Source organism: Strongylocentrotus purpuratus, unplaced genomic scaffold (assembly GCF_000002235.5).
Source record: "Strongylocentrotus purpuratus isolate Spur 01 unplaced genomic scaffold, Spur_5.0 spur5_scaffold_6, whole genome shotgun sequence".
Lineage (NCBI taxonomy): Eukaryota > Metazoa > Echinodermata > Echinoidea > Camarodonta > Strongylocentrotidae > Strongylocentrotus > Strongylocentrotus purpuratus.
The window spans coordinates 25,643,130-25,655,869 of record NW_022145612.1 but is presented as its reverse complement, the minus strand read 5'-3'; the positions used below and the strand labels follow the sequence as shown (position 1 = coordinate 25,655,869).

General features: G+C 37.1%; 1 protein-coding gene across 9 annotated transcripts in view; it reads right to left on the bottom strand.

Moving 5' to 3' along the window:
• Positions 1-12,740, bottom strand: part of LOC764448 (hemicentin-1) — a 92,828-nt gene that overhangs the window by 66,346 nt on the left and 13,742 nt on the right. For all 9 annotated transcript variants that reach the window (XM_030973536.1, XM_030973538.1, XM_030973539.1 and 6 more), the window contains exons 4-9: positions 12,062-12,240; positions 11,191-11,496; positions 1,984-2,089; positions 1,336-1,517; positions 805-945; positions 81-239 (exon numbers count right to left, since the gene is read on the bottom strand). In XM_030973536.1, the coding sequence (XP_030829396.1) occupies positions 81-239; positions 805-945; positions 1,336-1,517; positions 1,984-2,089; positions 11,191-11,496; positions 12,062-12,240 (1,073 nt within the window). The remainder of the gene's footprint in view (positions 1-80; positions 240-804; positions 946-1,335; positions 1,518-1,983; positions 2,090-11,190; positions 11,497-12,061; positions 12,241-12,740) is intronic.

The window sequence follows — 12,740 nt, the reverse complement described above, 5'->3', positions numbered from 1 at the left end:
TTTTTCCTCTTTGAAATGTCAAAGTTGGGGTGCAGCCTATGCGGCGGTGCGGCCTTATCGTCGGCAAATACGGTACTCACAAAATACATTGAGTACAACACTGGTGAGTTCCTCTTTGTACATGTTGGTAGCTATACACTGGAACACATTGCTGTCCGTTGTTTGTAGGTTTGTGATAGAAATGGTTGCTAACTGGGGGTCTCCAGTCACCACTTCCCATCTTTCTGTATCTCTGTTGGCTGTCAAAGTAGAAAGAAAATACTTTGTCACATTACCAATCGATCCATCATTATCACAATTTCATCACTGTATACTACTTGATGGCATGAGCTAGCTAGCTGTGCTGCACTGCGCTGCATGCATGCCTAGCCTACATGTCAATAAAATCTTGTTGAATTTGTTAAATAACATTTTGGCGAATGTGTCAAATGAAATTTGTGTCGAATAAGCTGTCAAATATTTTTTTTGTCAAATAAGATACACTTTTGCTGTGCTGAGTGGCGCGTAAGCTAGATTTCAGAATTATTGATGATTTCTAAGAAAAAAAAAATTCATACTAGGAATCTCCATCAAAAACTCTTCTACATGTTTTTCTTCAATTTTAAGCACATTTTGATAGGAGGGGCCCTTTATTAGTACTATTGTTACTTTGCTACCTTTTCTCATATACTTTAAAATAACGCCCTTCTGTATCTGAACAGACAAACTGTTCTTTTTACATTAATAATAAATAAAACTGCAGCCAGAACAGAGGAAGTCCTCTTGGTTCCACACTGAAATGGAAAGCCCTATAGCTGCTCTTACATTCAAAATCAGCCCAAGGTTGTCCGTTAACAAACCAATCGACAGTGGGTGCTGGAACACCCTCAGAACGGCATTCAATGTCTACTGATTCACCAGGTCTCTTGGATTCATCGGAGGGTGGGTATGGGAAATATGGCGCAGCTAAATAAGCAAAAATGAAGAGAAAAGTAACAAAGTGGCTTGGTTAAATGTCTTATAAAAGAGAAACATTTACTCAAGTTCATGATTTTTATGATATCGCTGTAATACTTCATTTCCTGTAAAGTCAATTAGACCCTTAAAAAAGTATTCATATCCCACACCACTTATGCAACTGATTCAATATATAACAGAGTAGAAGAAAATGAAATGGACTTCTACAGAAGGTGTCAATACACAACTAGTAACATTGTATCCTAGCTATTCACCGGACAGAGTAAGACTTTATAAAAGCACAGATGTAATTGTTACTACTATCAGGATATATTAAACTTAGCATTAACAATCATGAATTAATTGTTTGTATACATCATTATTTGACTTTCAACTTACATTCCACAGTAACTACTGTGCTGAATTCATCATCTCCTCCTGAGTTTGATGCAACACATGTATACGTTCCCTCGTCACTGTTCTCGACAGCGGAGATGACCAGCTCGTGCTCGTGGATAGATACTCGTCCTCCAGACTGTAGCTGCTCTTCTCCTCGCTTCCATGTGATTACAGGGGTTGGGCTGGAGACAGAGAGAAAGGGAGAAAGCGATAAAGAGACAGAGAGAGAGAGAGAGAGAGATACATATTTTCAGGCAATATGCCATTTTTGTAATGTAATCAAATTTAATGCACAAATCTTTGTTAAGCGCCTTGTTATAAATTATTTCAATAGTCAGCATGCGAATTGCACACATTACGTGTTGTTAGGTAGGACAAACCATGTTTGTCCCACAAACAACTAATGTATGCAAATTTCATTCCGATTTTTTGAGCCATTAGAATTGAAACTTTTTTAGAATTTGTACCAATATTGTTAAATAACATGTATATGCCAGAAAAGTAGGGAAAATATATCTCCCTTATGGAAGAGGGAAGTTCGAAAAATTAAGGAAAGGGGAAATTTGTCTTCAACTATAAAGCAATGTAATAGGAAAAGGAAACGAGAGAGAGAGAGGGGATAGAGGGTAAACCTTAAAACATACTTACTATCCATAAGCAATGCAATTCAACTTTAATGACTGAGTTCTGATGGCGATTTCGCTTGCTGCTGGTTTAGTGATTAAGCTGGCTCTACGTTTAACTGCTGGTAAATCTGAAATCGTACAGTAAATGATAAACAACTTTAGTTATACTCCAACATGGAAATATTGATGATTGGTAAGTCATCTACCGGTAAAAGCAAATAGAAGCTCGTAAATGAGGATTTCGTGAACCCACTGCTTGAAATCCTATCCAAGGGACTAGGTGATTGAAGATCAATGCCTTCCAAAGAGACACTCACTGGAATATCAACTTGGACTCTTCCACTGAAAAATCATAATGGTGATGATGGTGATGATGATAATAATAATGGTTTTGTAGCGAAGCAGAGTTACCTCACTTTAAACCATGTGACCCCCTCTCTCTCCCTCTCTTTCTCTCTCTCTCTTTCTCTCTATCTCCCTCTCTTTTTCTCTCTCTCTCTTTATCTTTGTCTCTTTCTGCTGTCTGGTTTATTTGTCTGGTTTATAGATGTATTTATAAAATGTGCTGGCATGTCTCCATCTATTGAATACTATTTCCTATCGGTACCTTAAGTGGGTTGGAATTTATGTAAATGAGGAGGCACTCATGCCTGAGCACTCACAGGAGTTTTCCACGTTGAGTACGTGGCGTGAGACGCCCTTGACCTTTTTCGACGATGAGCGAGCTAGACGCCGTTTAAAAAATAAACAAATAAATACTTTTGTAACATAGGGATGGGTGAGTTTAGAGGTTATGGTTCAGTTCTGTCAATTTAGTGGAGGTTGAAAGACGTGAATTTTACGTTTTTCAATACGTTGTTAATGTATTGATGTTGTCTTGCGTTACTTTACGGTGTCAATGCTCGACACATATTTACTTTTGTAATAAATTGGACATCACAGACATGATTCATGAATTTGATTTGTTTATTTTATCATGTGTTTGTTCACTTGGAGGGTGACGCGGGGAGGCAAGAGCGTATAGTGCTCGTCGCTGAAGTTCGGTGCTCCCCAAAAGGTAATAAAGATTATATGTTTATAAACATAGTTCTAACACATGGCAGGTTAAATAGGACAGTATTTATTTCCTTTGAGCCTGCTATAAGCTATCCTGTTCCCACTCTGGGGTATAGCCTTTATGACCCTATTCCATTCACAGTATTAATCCATCCTGTTAATGCCATTCATAAATCTGTAATAATGGAGATTAAGCTCTATGAAAGGGGATTTATATCAGATGGGCTCTGTGTGGTCATTCATGCTTTGTGACTATTCTTTGAAATAGGCTATTTGAAGAACACTTCAAAGGACTGTGTCTTTGGCCATGAGTGGTGACCTCGAACCGATATAGTAAAGTCTAAGATTAGACCCCTTCCCCTTTTAAAGTAATGACCAATAAGATGATCTGAGGAAAAGCCTAGTATAATTTTTTAATGAGGTATAAAAGTAGTTTGCATGAATGATTTGATGACTTGGAATCCCCCTCACTTGGAACCCCCCTCAGCTGAACCCTTCACTTAGATTCCCCCTCTCCTCACCTGGAATCTCAACTTCTCCTAATTTCATCTACTAATAATTATCCGCCCTTCAAGATCCAGTGTGCAAGTTTAGACTTTGGGAAATTCAAAGCAACGGTTTTAGGTTGTGAACATTTCAGCGGAGAACAACAATTGAATTGCAACAAAGCTTTAACGTTAATTAAGCTAAAGGACTTTCAAGAAATCATCAAAGTTAAATCAAAGGCAAGTTCCAGTTTTGTCCAAGTCACGTTCCTGTTTCATTCAAGTCAAGTTCCAGTATCCTCCAAGTCAAGTTCCAGTTTCGTCCAAGTCACGTTCCCGTTTCGTCCAAGACAACTTCCAGTCCTTCAAGTAATGTCCAGCTCTGTTCCCATATCCGTCAAGTTCCAGTTTCCTCCAAGTCGCATCCGTCCCATGCTCGAGTCCGTGATCAAAATATACGCGATGATAAAGTGGCCATAATTACTAACCTCATTTCCTTTAACCTATATATCCCTTCCCTTCCCCGTTAGACTGTAATTAATTAAGTAAGAAATAAGTCGCCCTTTAACCCTAAAGAATACTTTGCAATTATTTGCAAAATATTTATTGACATTTATATATAAGTAGTATTTTTTTTCATTCTGATTAGATGAATGAGATTTGTCATTAATATCAATTAAATAATTGCCAAGTGACATCGTAATTTAAATCGTGCCCAAGCACTTTGTTTCTGGATTTGTTTGTTTGTATTTTATATTTTAATAATATAATTTCATACACGGATACGGTGGTCTATTTGAACTAACCCCTCCCCCGAGTGGAAGTCATAGCTAGCGGACCAATACCTAAACCCGATTTCACTCAGAGCTCGATTCTATTATTTCATTATAATAGAAGGCGGCGTGGCGTGGGCGTTGGAGTTTGTATAGAGTGTAATCTCTAGATTATTACTAGAAAAACCCTGTGGTTAAAACAATTCTTGGTTGCAAAGTTTTAGAGCAAGTCATATATTCAAGTTGAATTCATCAAACAGTGTTTAATTGAATAAAGACATTTTAAAAGACAGTTTTTCATAGACATAGGTGAGCAAAAAATGCAAATTAAGCACCTGTCAAAGTCAGTTGAAGGTCATACAATACATCTAAAGTGACAATCCAATATTGAGGTTTTATGCTACGGTCACAAAGGTTCGTACGAACGATAATTTCCTACGAATCTCCCTGTTTTTCCACTGTCTTCCTGAATTTCCATTGTCCGAAAATTGTTCATACGGCGTTCGTAGCAGTTCGTAATGGCATTTGTGACCGAGGCTTTAGAACAAATTTATGCTGTGCAGATAGATCTAAATAATCAAGCTTGTGTATGGATTCACGATAAGGATATTTAGGTTCATGCAAATTGCCAGTAATTCGTTTAAAGGAAGGTCAAGTTGGTTTAAAGAAAGATCTGAAATTATGAGTTTATCAAAGTAGTGCATATTAGGAAATGCAAAAGGTTTTGTAGCCAATGCTTACTCTGAATTTGTTATACCGGTTGTTAAAGGACGAGGTCAAGATTGACAGTTTAAAGAACAAAGCAAAATGTGTTTAAATGAATCTTTATAGATACAGTTACTTGGTTTATTCAGATATTTTGTATTGTATCTTGTGTAACATGAACAATGTACTAAATCTGTCATTGTTATTTTTTCTGTATTTGCAGATCAAATAAAAGCTTTTAGAGCTTTATATCTCCTTTTACGGCTGGACTCCCAAACTTCTATTTTCCCTTTCTTCAATTATTTAACTGTTATCACTACTACTACTACTACATGTACTACTACTACTAGGAGTCGGGCTAACTCGGACAGGAGACAACTCGGCCCAGCTGCAAAAACGGTTTTTGCAGCGCGGCCGAGTTGTCCCTAGGTCCGAGTTAGCCCGGATTCTACTACTCCTACTACTATTATTACTACTACAACTACTACTAATACCAATGCCAAAGTATTCTTATGCAAGAAAACAAATCTATATCCAAATGCTATATCTTGATATAGTTTTGTTTCAAATATGTTCATTATTACTACTTGATTAAGAAGCATTCTTACAACAAAGGGTAAATTGCTATGTACATTGAAAATGTAATGAAAATGCACAATTTTTAAGACTTTAAGGAAAGGGTGACAAAAAACAAGGGGTGGTATTTGATTTTTTTTTTTTTTTTTTTTTTTTTTGGGGGGGGGGATTTTGTTGTTGATTTTTTTGTTTACAATGTTATAAATTTCATAGGTACAGATTTAAATTGAATTTCCAACAACATATGATGCGCTAATGAACATGGGAGTCAAAGGGGCCGTTTGAATAATAAACACAAAATAGATGAAAAGTAAAAAACTTCAACAGTCAAGTTTACATTATATTTAAAACTCTTGGTTGATCAGGTCAATTTGCAATAAAATATTTGAGAATATAAAAGTTGGTGCTACAAGAATATATGTTGACATGAATAAAATGTTTGTAAGTAATTTGCAGACGACATGATTCTCGCAAAAGCCCATACAGTATATAGTTACAGGCAGGGCATATCAACCAGTATGACGTAAGAATGGTAAGAGAGATTGAATTAAAAAAGAGTGGGGTAGAATAAAAGAGAAGGACTGTGGATGGAAGAGGGTCATATCAAAGAGAAAGAAGAAATTAGAAGAAAGAAGAATGCCATTTGAAATAAACCATTTTACGATCAGCATGAATAATCTTAATGTTAAGCAATCGGTAGATTGAATATTAACACATTCCATTAAATATTTTTGAAATATATTAAATTCATGGTATATTAAGACATGCAGTTTGCAGGCTAGTATTACGTTTTTTTAAATACACAATGCAAAGGAATGCAACTATAAAAAAACAAAAATAAAAACAACATTATTTTAAGGAAATAAATCAAGAGGGGACTGACACACATAAGAGAAAAAGATAGAAAGAAAGAGAGAGAGAGAGAGAGAGAGAGAGAAGGGGAGGGGGAGGGAACATAAATCAGAAAAGGGATCAATTACGGTAGCTCTTTTTTATTTATAAAATCCCGTTAAAATAGGACTCAGGCCCCTAGACATGCAATATTAGTATACAATGCTAGCATGCTCTGTTAGTCAAACATGTGTGAATATAACAAGTGAAGCAAAGAAAATTGGTTAAATATTCATATCATGTTTATTAAATTCGTTTAACTTTTCTTTTAAGAATGAATGTTGGTCAAAGGATGCATCACATCAAATCTCTTTCCTAGATGTATACGTGTATATCGGTAATGAATACATCTATACATTGCCAATTTGCAATCTTATCAAACTTCATGAACTCAAATAATCAAATAAAATCGAAAGGGGAGAGTTAGGGCATTCAACAAAATGCATCATGAAGGCCTATTGGTCATTCCTTTCTTGCACCTGCAGCTCGCTGGTACCTCTTCTTGAAATGCGTAATGTTGGCGTTTCATAATAACATTTTCAGAAACAGCCCACATAATAAACAGAGAATTCTGACGGTATAGAACCTCTGCAATTTTGGGGCTATTTCTTTGATTTCGCGGTTGTTCTAAATCTTTCCGTCATCAGCTACACTCAAGAAACGAGGGCGTAATTAACAAATATCTAGCACCGTGAGAGAAGAGATGGAAGGCTTTGGGATTAGTTCAGAAAGGAGGCACGTCAAACAATCAATCTTTTGAGAAAGAACAACATTTGTAACAGACTAGGATCAAGTGATTACTATTGTAGAGCTATATTTTGAACAGGACATTGTACCGTAGAATATGTATGAAAGCATCCTATCTTGCCATATGTCTATAATAATAATAATTCAGACATTTATTACGCGCATCATATCCACCCAGAGGGTGCTCAAGGCGCTTACAATGAGCTACATAATATACTAAGATATAATTTTGTTTACATTACATTACACATGGTTATGCATTCTTCTATCATCAAACTCTATTTTGCTCATTCCATCACATTCAATCACCGTCACCATTCCCTCTACATGCTCTCGTGCTATGTTCACTCTCCCCAACTTTAGTCTCTTTTATTACTCCTTTCACTTTTATCCCTTTATGTTCATTCTTTGGTTTATTGTTCTTTACAGTATGATTGGTTAAGCTTTATTGAATATTCATAGCAGCTCATTGATATGCATGGAAACTATGATTATTCATGTACCTCCTTTTATTAACCAGCTCTGTTATTTGCATATGTATTAGATACAGTTGTTATACAATGGACAAATGGTAAATAAACCCTCGGGTTGCAAGCATGCAATTCCAAGGCAGTTTCCCACATGCAAGCATGGAATAAAGATGTGTGTGTTTGTTGATCTGCAAGTTAGAGTCCCGCCGTGCCTTCGCCATGCCTTAGCCGTATAGGCCACCCTACACTATTTAATACAGATGTTTAAACACAAACAAACAATTAGAGTATTCTGGGTTGTAAACAGATTGTGGAAGGGAGAACATTGCAATGTCAAACCACGTTTCTGAGATTAATAATTGATGTATTAATCTTCAAACTACTAAAATATAAAATACCAAGTCAAAAGATGATTTTCATTGTCATACCAATGAAGACAAATGGATTATGTCTACACTTTAATAATTAGCTATAAATTATTTTTTGTTTGGACCCAATTTATGCTGCCCTGGTCAAGGACTCTTGCACCCACGTTGACATATATAGCCATCTCTATACGTGGGACATCAGGGGAAATTTTGTGCATATCTATAGCTCTAGCTCACACAAGTAAAAAATGTTTGACTTTTTACACTGAGTCAAATTTCCAGCTTAAAATCTTTTCTGCAACAAAAGATACATGTACTTTTTGTATTCAAAGATGTTTGTTAATGGATATTTTTTTGTGTCGGAAAATGTCTGTTTCGCGTTCCAAATTTTGATTTTATTCTTAAAATTCTATGAGCATACAAATTTTCAGAAACTATACAAGACAAAAACCAACAATTTTGAATCCAAATGTAAACTTTCATCACACAGGTAGACATTGTGTGTTGGCCGAATAAAAAAGTGAATCACAAGTCAGGGTCTGGTTTAAGGTATGATTATCTCAAAGTTATCCTCTTTGACCAACATTAATGCTGTTATTAAATCTCTCCTCCAAATAACTGTATTACTTATCAATGATTGTTCTTACTTATTTGTTGAAATGTTCTGATCAAGATTTGGGTGAATTTTTAGGTAAAAAACTGGTACACGCACCTCTACCCCTAAAAATATTTTTTTAAAGGGGGAAAAAGGACACACATTTATTCAAATATAACATGCAAATCAAACATTAATCATTACGAAGTAGAGGATTAATGATTTGGAGAGAAATAGTCAAACAATCATTTCAACAAGTGTATCTGGTGGGGTTTCTTTATGAGTTATCTCAGAATCATTGTCATAAGTGTTAGGTACATTCTTTTCTACATTACTTTGAAATTTCTTTTGTTTATTTCATCAATAATTGAGAGGTGTTTCTAATACTTTGTTTACCATGATATGCACTGCAGTAGTGTTATAATAGATTTCCCCCGAGGTAGAAGTGTGTATCATAAAGTCAATTTGCAGCGTGTGATAAATATTATTTATTGAATATGTATGCATAGACGGTTGGTGCTTCAATACATAATAAGCGGTGCATGGGGTTGTTTGTTCCGATCTCTGATTTTTATCCTTAAAATTAATCATTTTGAATGATTTTGGTCTCATTTTAAAGTTAGGAAAAAGGAAGGTTCTTTGTCATTGCCTTCTGTTATTCCATTCTGCCATGACAACTGTATATAATGCTGTCTTACAATCACGCTCATATTATATAATTAGAAGTAAATCATTCAAGATAGTGATCAAGATGCTGAATTTTTGGTGTCCGCTGGACCCTACAATGTTATTGATGGCTTGTATTACTCTAAAACAATATACTTTCTTGGATTGTAAACAACAGCCATTCACACAGCAAGCAACTTTCGCAAATTGTGAATATTCAGTGCTGTGTCAATTGTGATATGCCATAAAAATTGTGAATCTTAACCACTCCTGAAATTCACAAAAGAATTCATGCGTGCCAAAGTTTCTGGTTTAACAGTGTCTATGACAATAGGTACACCAGCTGCTACACCTACCTGTAACCAGCACTCAAAATACACAGGGGCGATGGGCGATTCGCCCCCGTGAGCTCCATAATCGCCCCCGTCAAGTTGCTCATTGGGACGATTGCAAAATTGAAAATCACCCCCGTGGAATTATAAAATAAAAATTATCTTTTCTGATATAACTTCAACACAATATTGAGTATCAATTTTCAAACCTTAAACCAATGAAATGGAACTTAGATGGCGCTATCTCTCCCATCTCTATGAGTATTACCGATATTACCATTAAAGATGCCACATAGGGATTGAGCAATATACGGTGCAGCTAATTTAAGTAATTTAGTGTCAAAGTCTAAGACATCTAAATTGCTATTAGAAGCTAAGTTAGTTAAATGTTTTAGAATCTTGGAACTATCAATTAGTTGAAAATACAAACAACGGAAGCTCGCAGTGCAGCTAGTGCAGCCGTCACCAGCAATGGTGGATCCAGGGGGGGCCCACCCCCTTGAGAAAAAAATCATGCAAAAACACATGATTTTTACCTTTTTGGGGGATTGCCCCCCCCCCCCCCCCTGGCGCTCAAGGGGGGGGGGGGGGTGCAAATTTTTAAATTTTTGACGAACCCCCCCCCCCAAAAAAAAAAAATTGTGCTCACTACCCCCCCCCCCCCCCCCCCCCCCCCCCCACCCCACTGAGCAACTTTTCGGCCGACGCGACTTTCATATTTTTGGAGCAAAGAAAAAAAAAAATTGGGCCCCCTCCCCTAAGAAATCCTGGATCCGTGCCTGGTCATCAGTGGCTATACTGCGCCGCGGTGTGCACGCTGACATCAAATATCTGCTAGAGCTGGAAATGCAAGGACTGAAACATGGAGCAGTTTTTTGTTGTGAAAAGTGTGAATCCTCTGAAATCTGATGATTCTAAAAGGCCAGCAAATAATGTACCTGGACCAGTAAATCAATATTGAGAAGAAGAAAAAGAAGACCAAAGATGTTGCAGGGGCGTATCTAGGCAGTTTAACCCCCCCCTCCCCTTGGGCTGCCAAGTGAAAATTTGATGTGCATAGATAAATGCCATCGTGTGTCCAGACCTACTTAGTATTAGTAGATGTTAGTAGATGCCAGGAAAACATCACTTACGGGGGTTCAAAATAAAAAAATAAGCAACAACAAAAATCGCCTCGCCGCTATACGGCTCGTGGACGATGCTCCACATCATATTTGGGTCCCCCACCCTTAGTGAAAAGCTAGATCCACCCCTGTGTTTGGAAGGATATAGTAACGACTAAAAGTACAGAAAGAATGTAAATAAGGTTGCTCCGAATAATGAGGAGGAAATTATGTGTAGAACGGAAGAAATGGAGTGAATGTCATCACGGGGATAAAAGTCAATAACAGCTAACAAGTAAATTTCTAAAAGGGAAAATGCAGACTTAAATAAATGATAATGATGAGATAACAAGGAATTTAGGAGTTTCATGGGTACTTATTCAATGGAAATTTGTATTAAAATAAGAGCCCCCGTCAGTACTAAAAGAGCCCCTGTGGACAAAAAATTGATTTGAGCCTTGCCTGTAACACTGAGCCTGATTATTGGTGTCCTCTGGGATGACCCTACAATGTTATTGATGGCTTGACAGTAGTAGCCTTGAGCGTCGCTTGCAATTGCGTGAGAAAAGACCAAGTTCCCTTCTGGATCCTGGGCAATCCGTGCATTGTATGTGATGGGTGTGGGTTTGGCAGCTGCATTGGTCCAGTAGATCAAGGGAGCAGGATTGCCGTTAGGGATGCCGGGGGATCCACCACAAAGCAGCTTCAGGGGTCTTCCCCTCCTCACTTGTATCCATGCAGGTTCAGTGTTCTCAAACTGATCCATGACTAGAGATAAAAGTGGAGACAGCAAAGAAACAAGTAGGGTTTTATGTACGACTTGGAACTCTATGTCTAAACTGACCAATGATCCCAGATCTAACAATCATAACATCCCAACTCTCTGTCACATAGAGTATATAACAATCCTAACCTCCCAACTCTCTGTCACATTGAGTATATAACAATCCTAACCTCCCAACTCTCTATCACATAGAGGATATAACAATCCTAACATCCTAGCTCTCTGTCACATAGAGTATATCACAATCCAAACATCCCAACTCTGTATTACATAGAGTATATCACAATCCTAACATCCTAACTCTCTACTACATAGAGTATATCCTAACATCCCAACTCTCTATCAAATAGAGAATATAACAATCATAACATCCCAACTCTCTATCACATAGAGTATATAATGACACCAATTTTTAACCCAAACATGAACAACACCTGATAATTGGCTTCACCAAACAACCATAAATATGATTTTTCAATAAAAAAAAACACTAGGACGTATTCATCCATTCTATATGACACTATGCCAACAATGAAGGCATCAACTTACAAGCCAATGATGTCAATATCTTCTGGGACATTGCTGTACCAAGCCTGTTCTTAGCAAAACATTGGTACTGTCCATCGTCTGCTGTTGTTAATGATTTGATCACTAGGTTCCCCCCATCCAGGCTAACGCGATCATTGCTGTCCACGTTAAATAAAGCACCATCCTTCTCCCAGTAATACCTGGTATTGAATTAAATTATTGAAACATGATTACATGTACACTACTATCACTTTCATCCTACCAATCCCCATTCCACCCCCATGGTGAGCATGGTTGGCTCCTGTGATTGCTATAAAGGAAGTTTTCTCAAAATTTTGTCTCCTTCTTAACCAAACTGCATGCTCTTTGATCTCGTGGCAGGCCATTGTTTGAGGGATCCAAAATGATAGTGTGTCCCTAAAGTTGGCCTTTTGAGTGTTGGTTTGATCACTATACAGTGCGACCCAGAAAAAACGAAACCAAGAATTATCAATGTTTTATCACAACTTTATCACCATCACAGTCATATATTTGTAATCCTCCACTTTCATTTGATGCAACTCACTGGCTGCCTGCCATAGCAACAAGAAGAATTGACAAAAACTTAACTCCGTTTCATTGACAATCAGCCATGCAATGAAGTCTTTCGTCTATATCTGATCGTCAACGAAATGGAGTTAAGTCTTTTGTCGATTCCGTT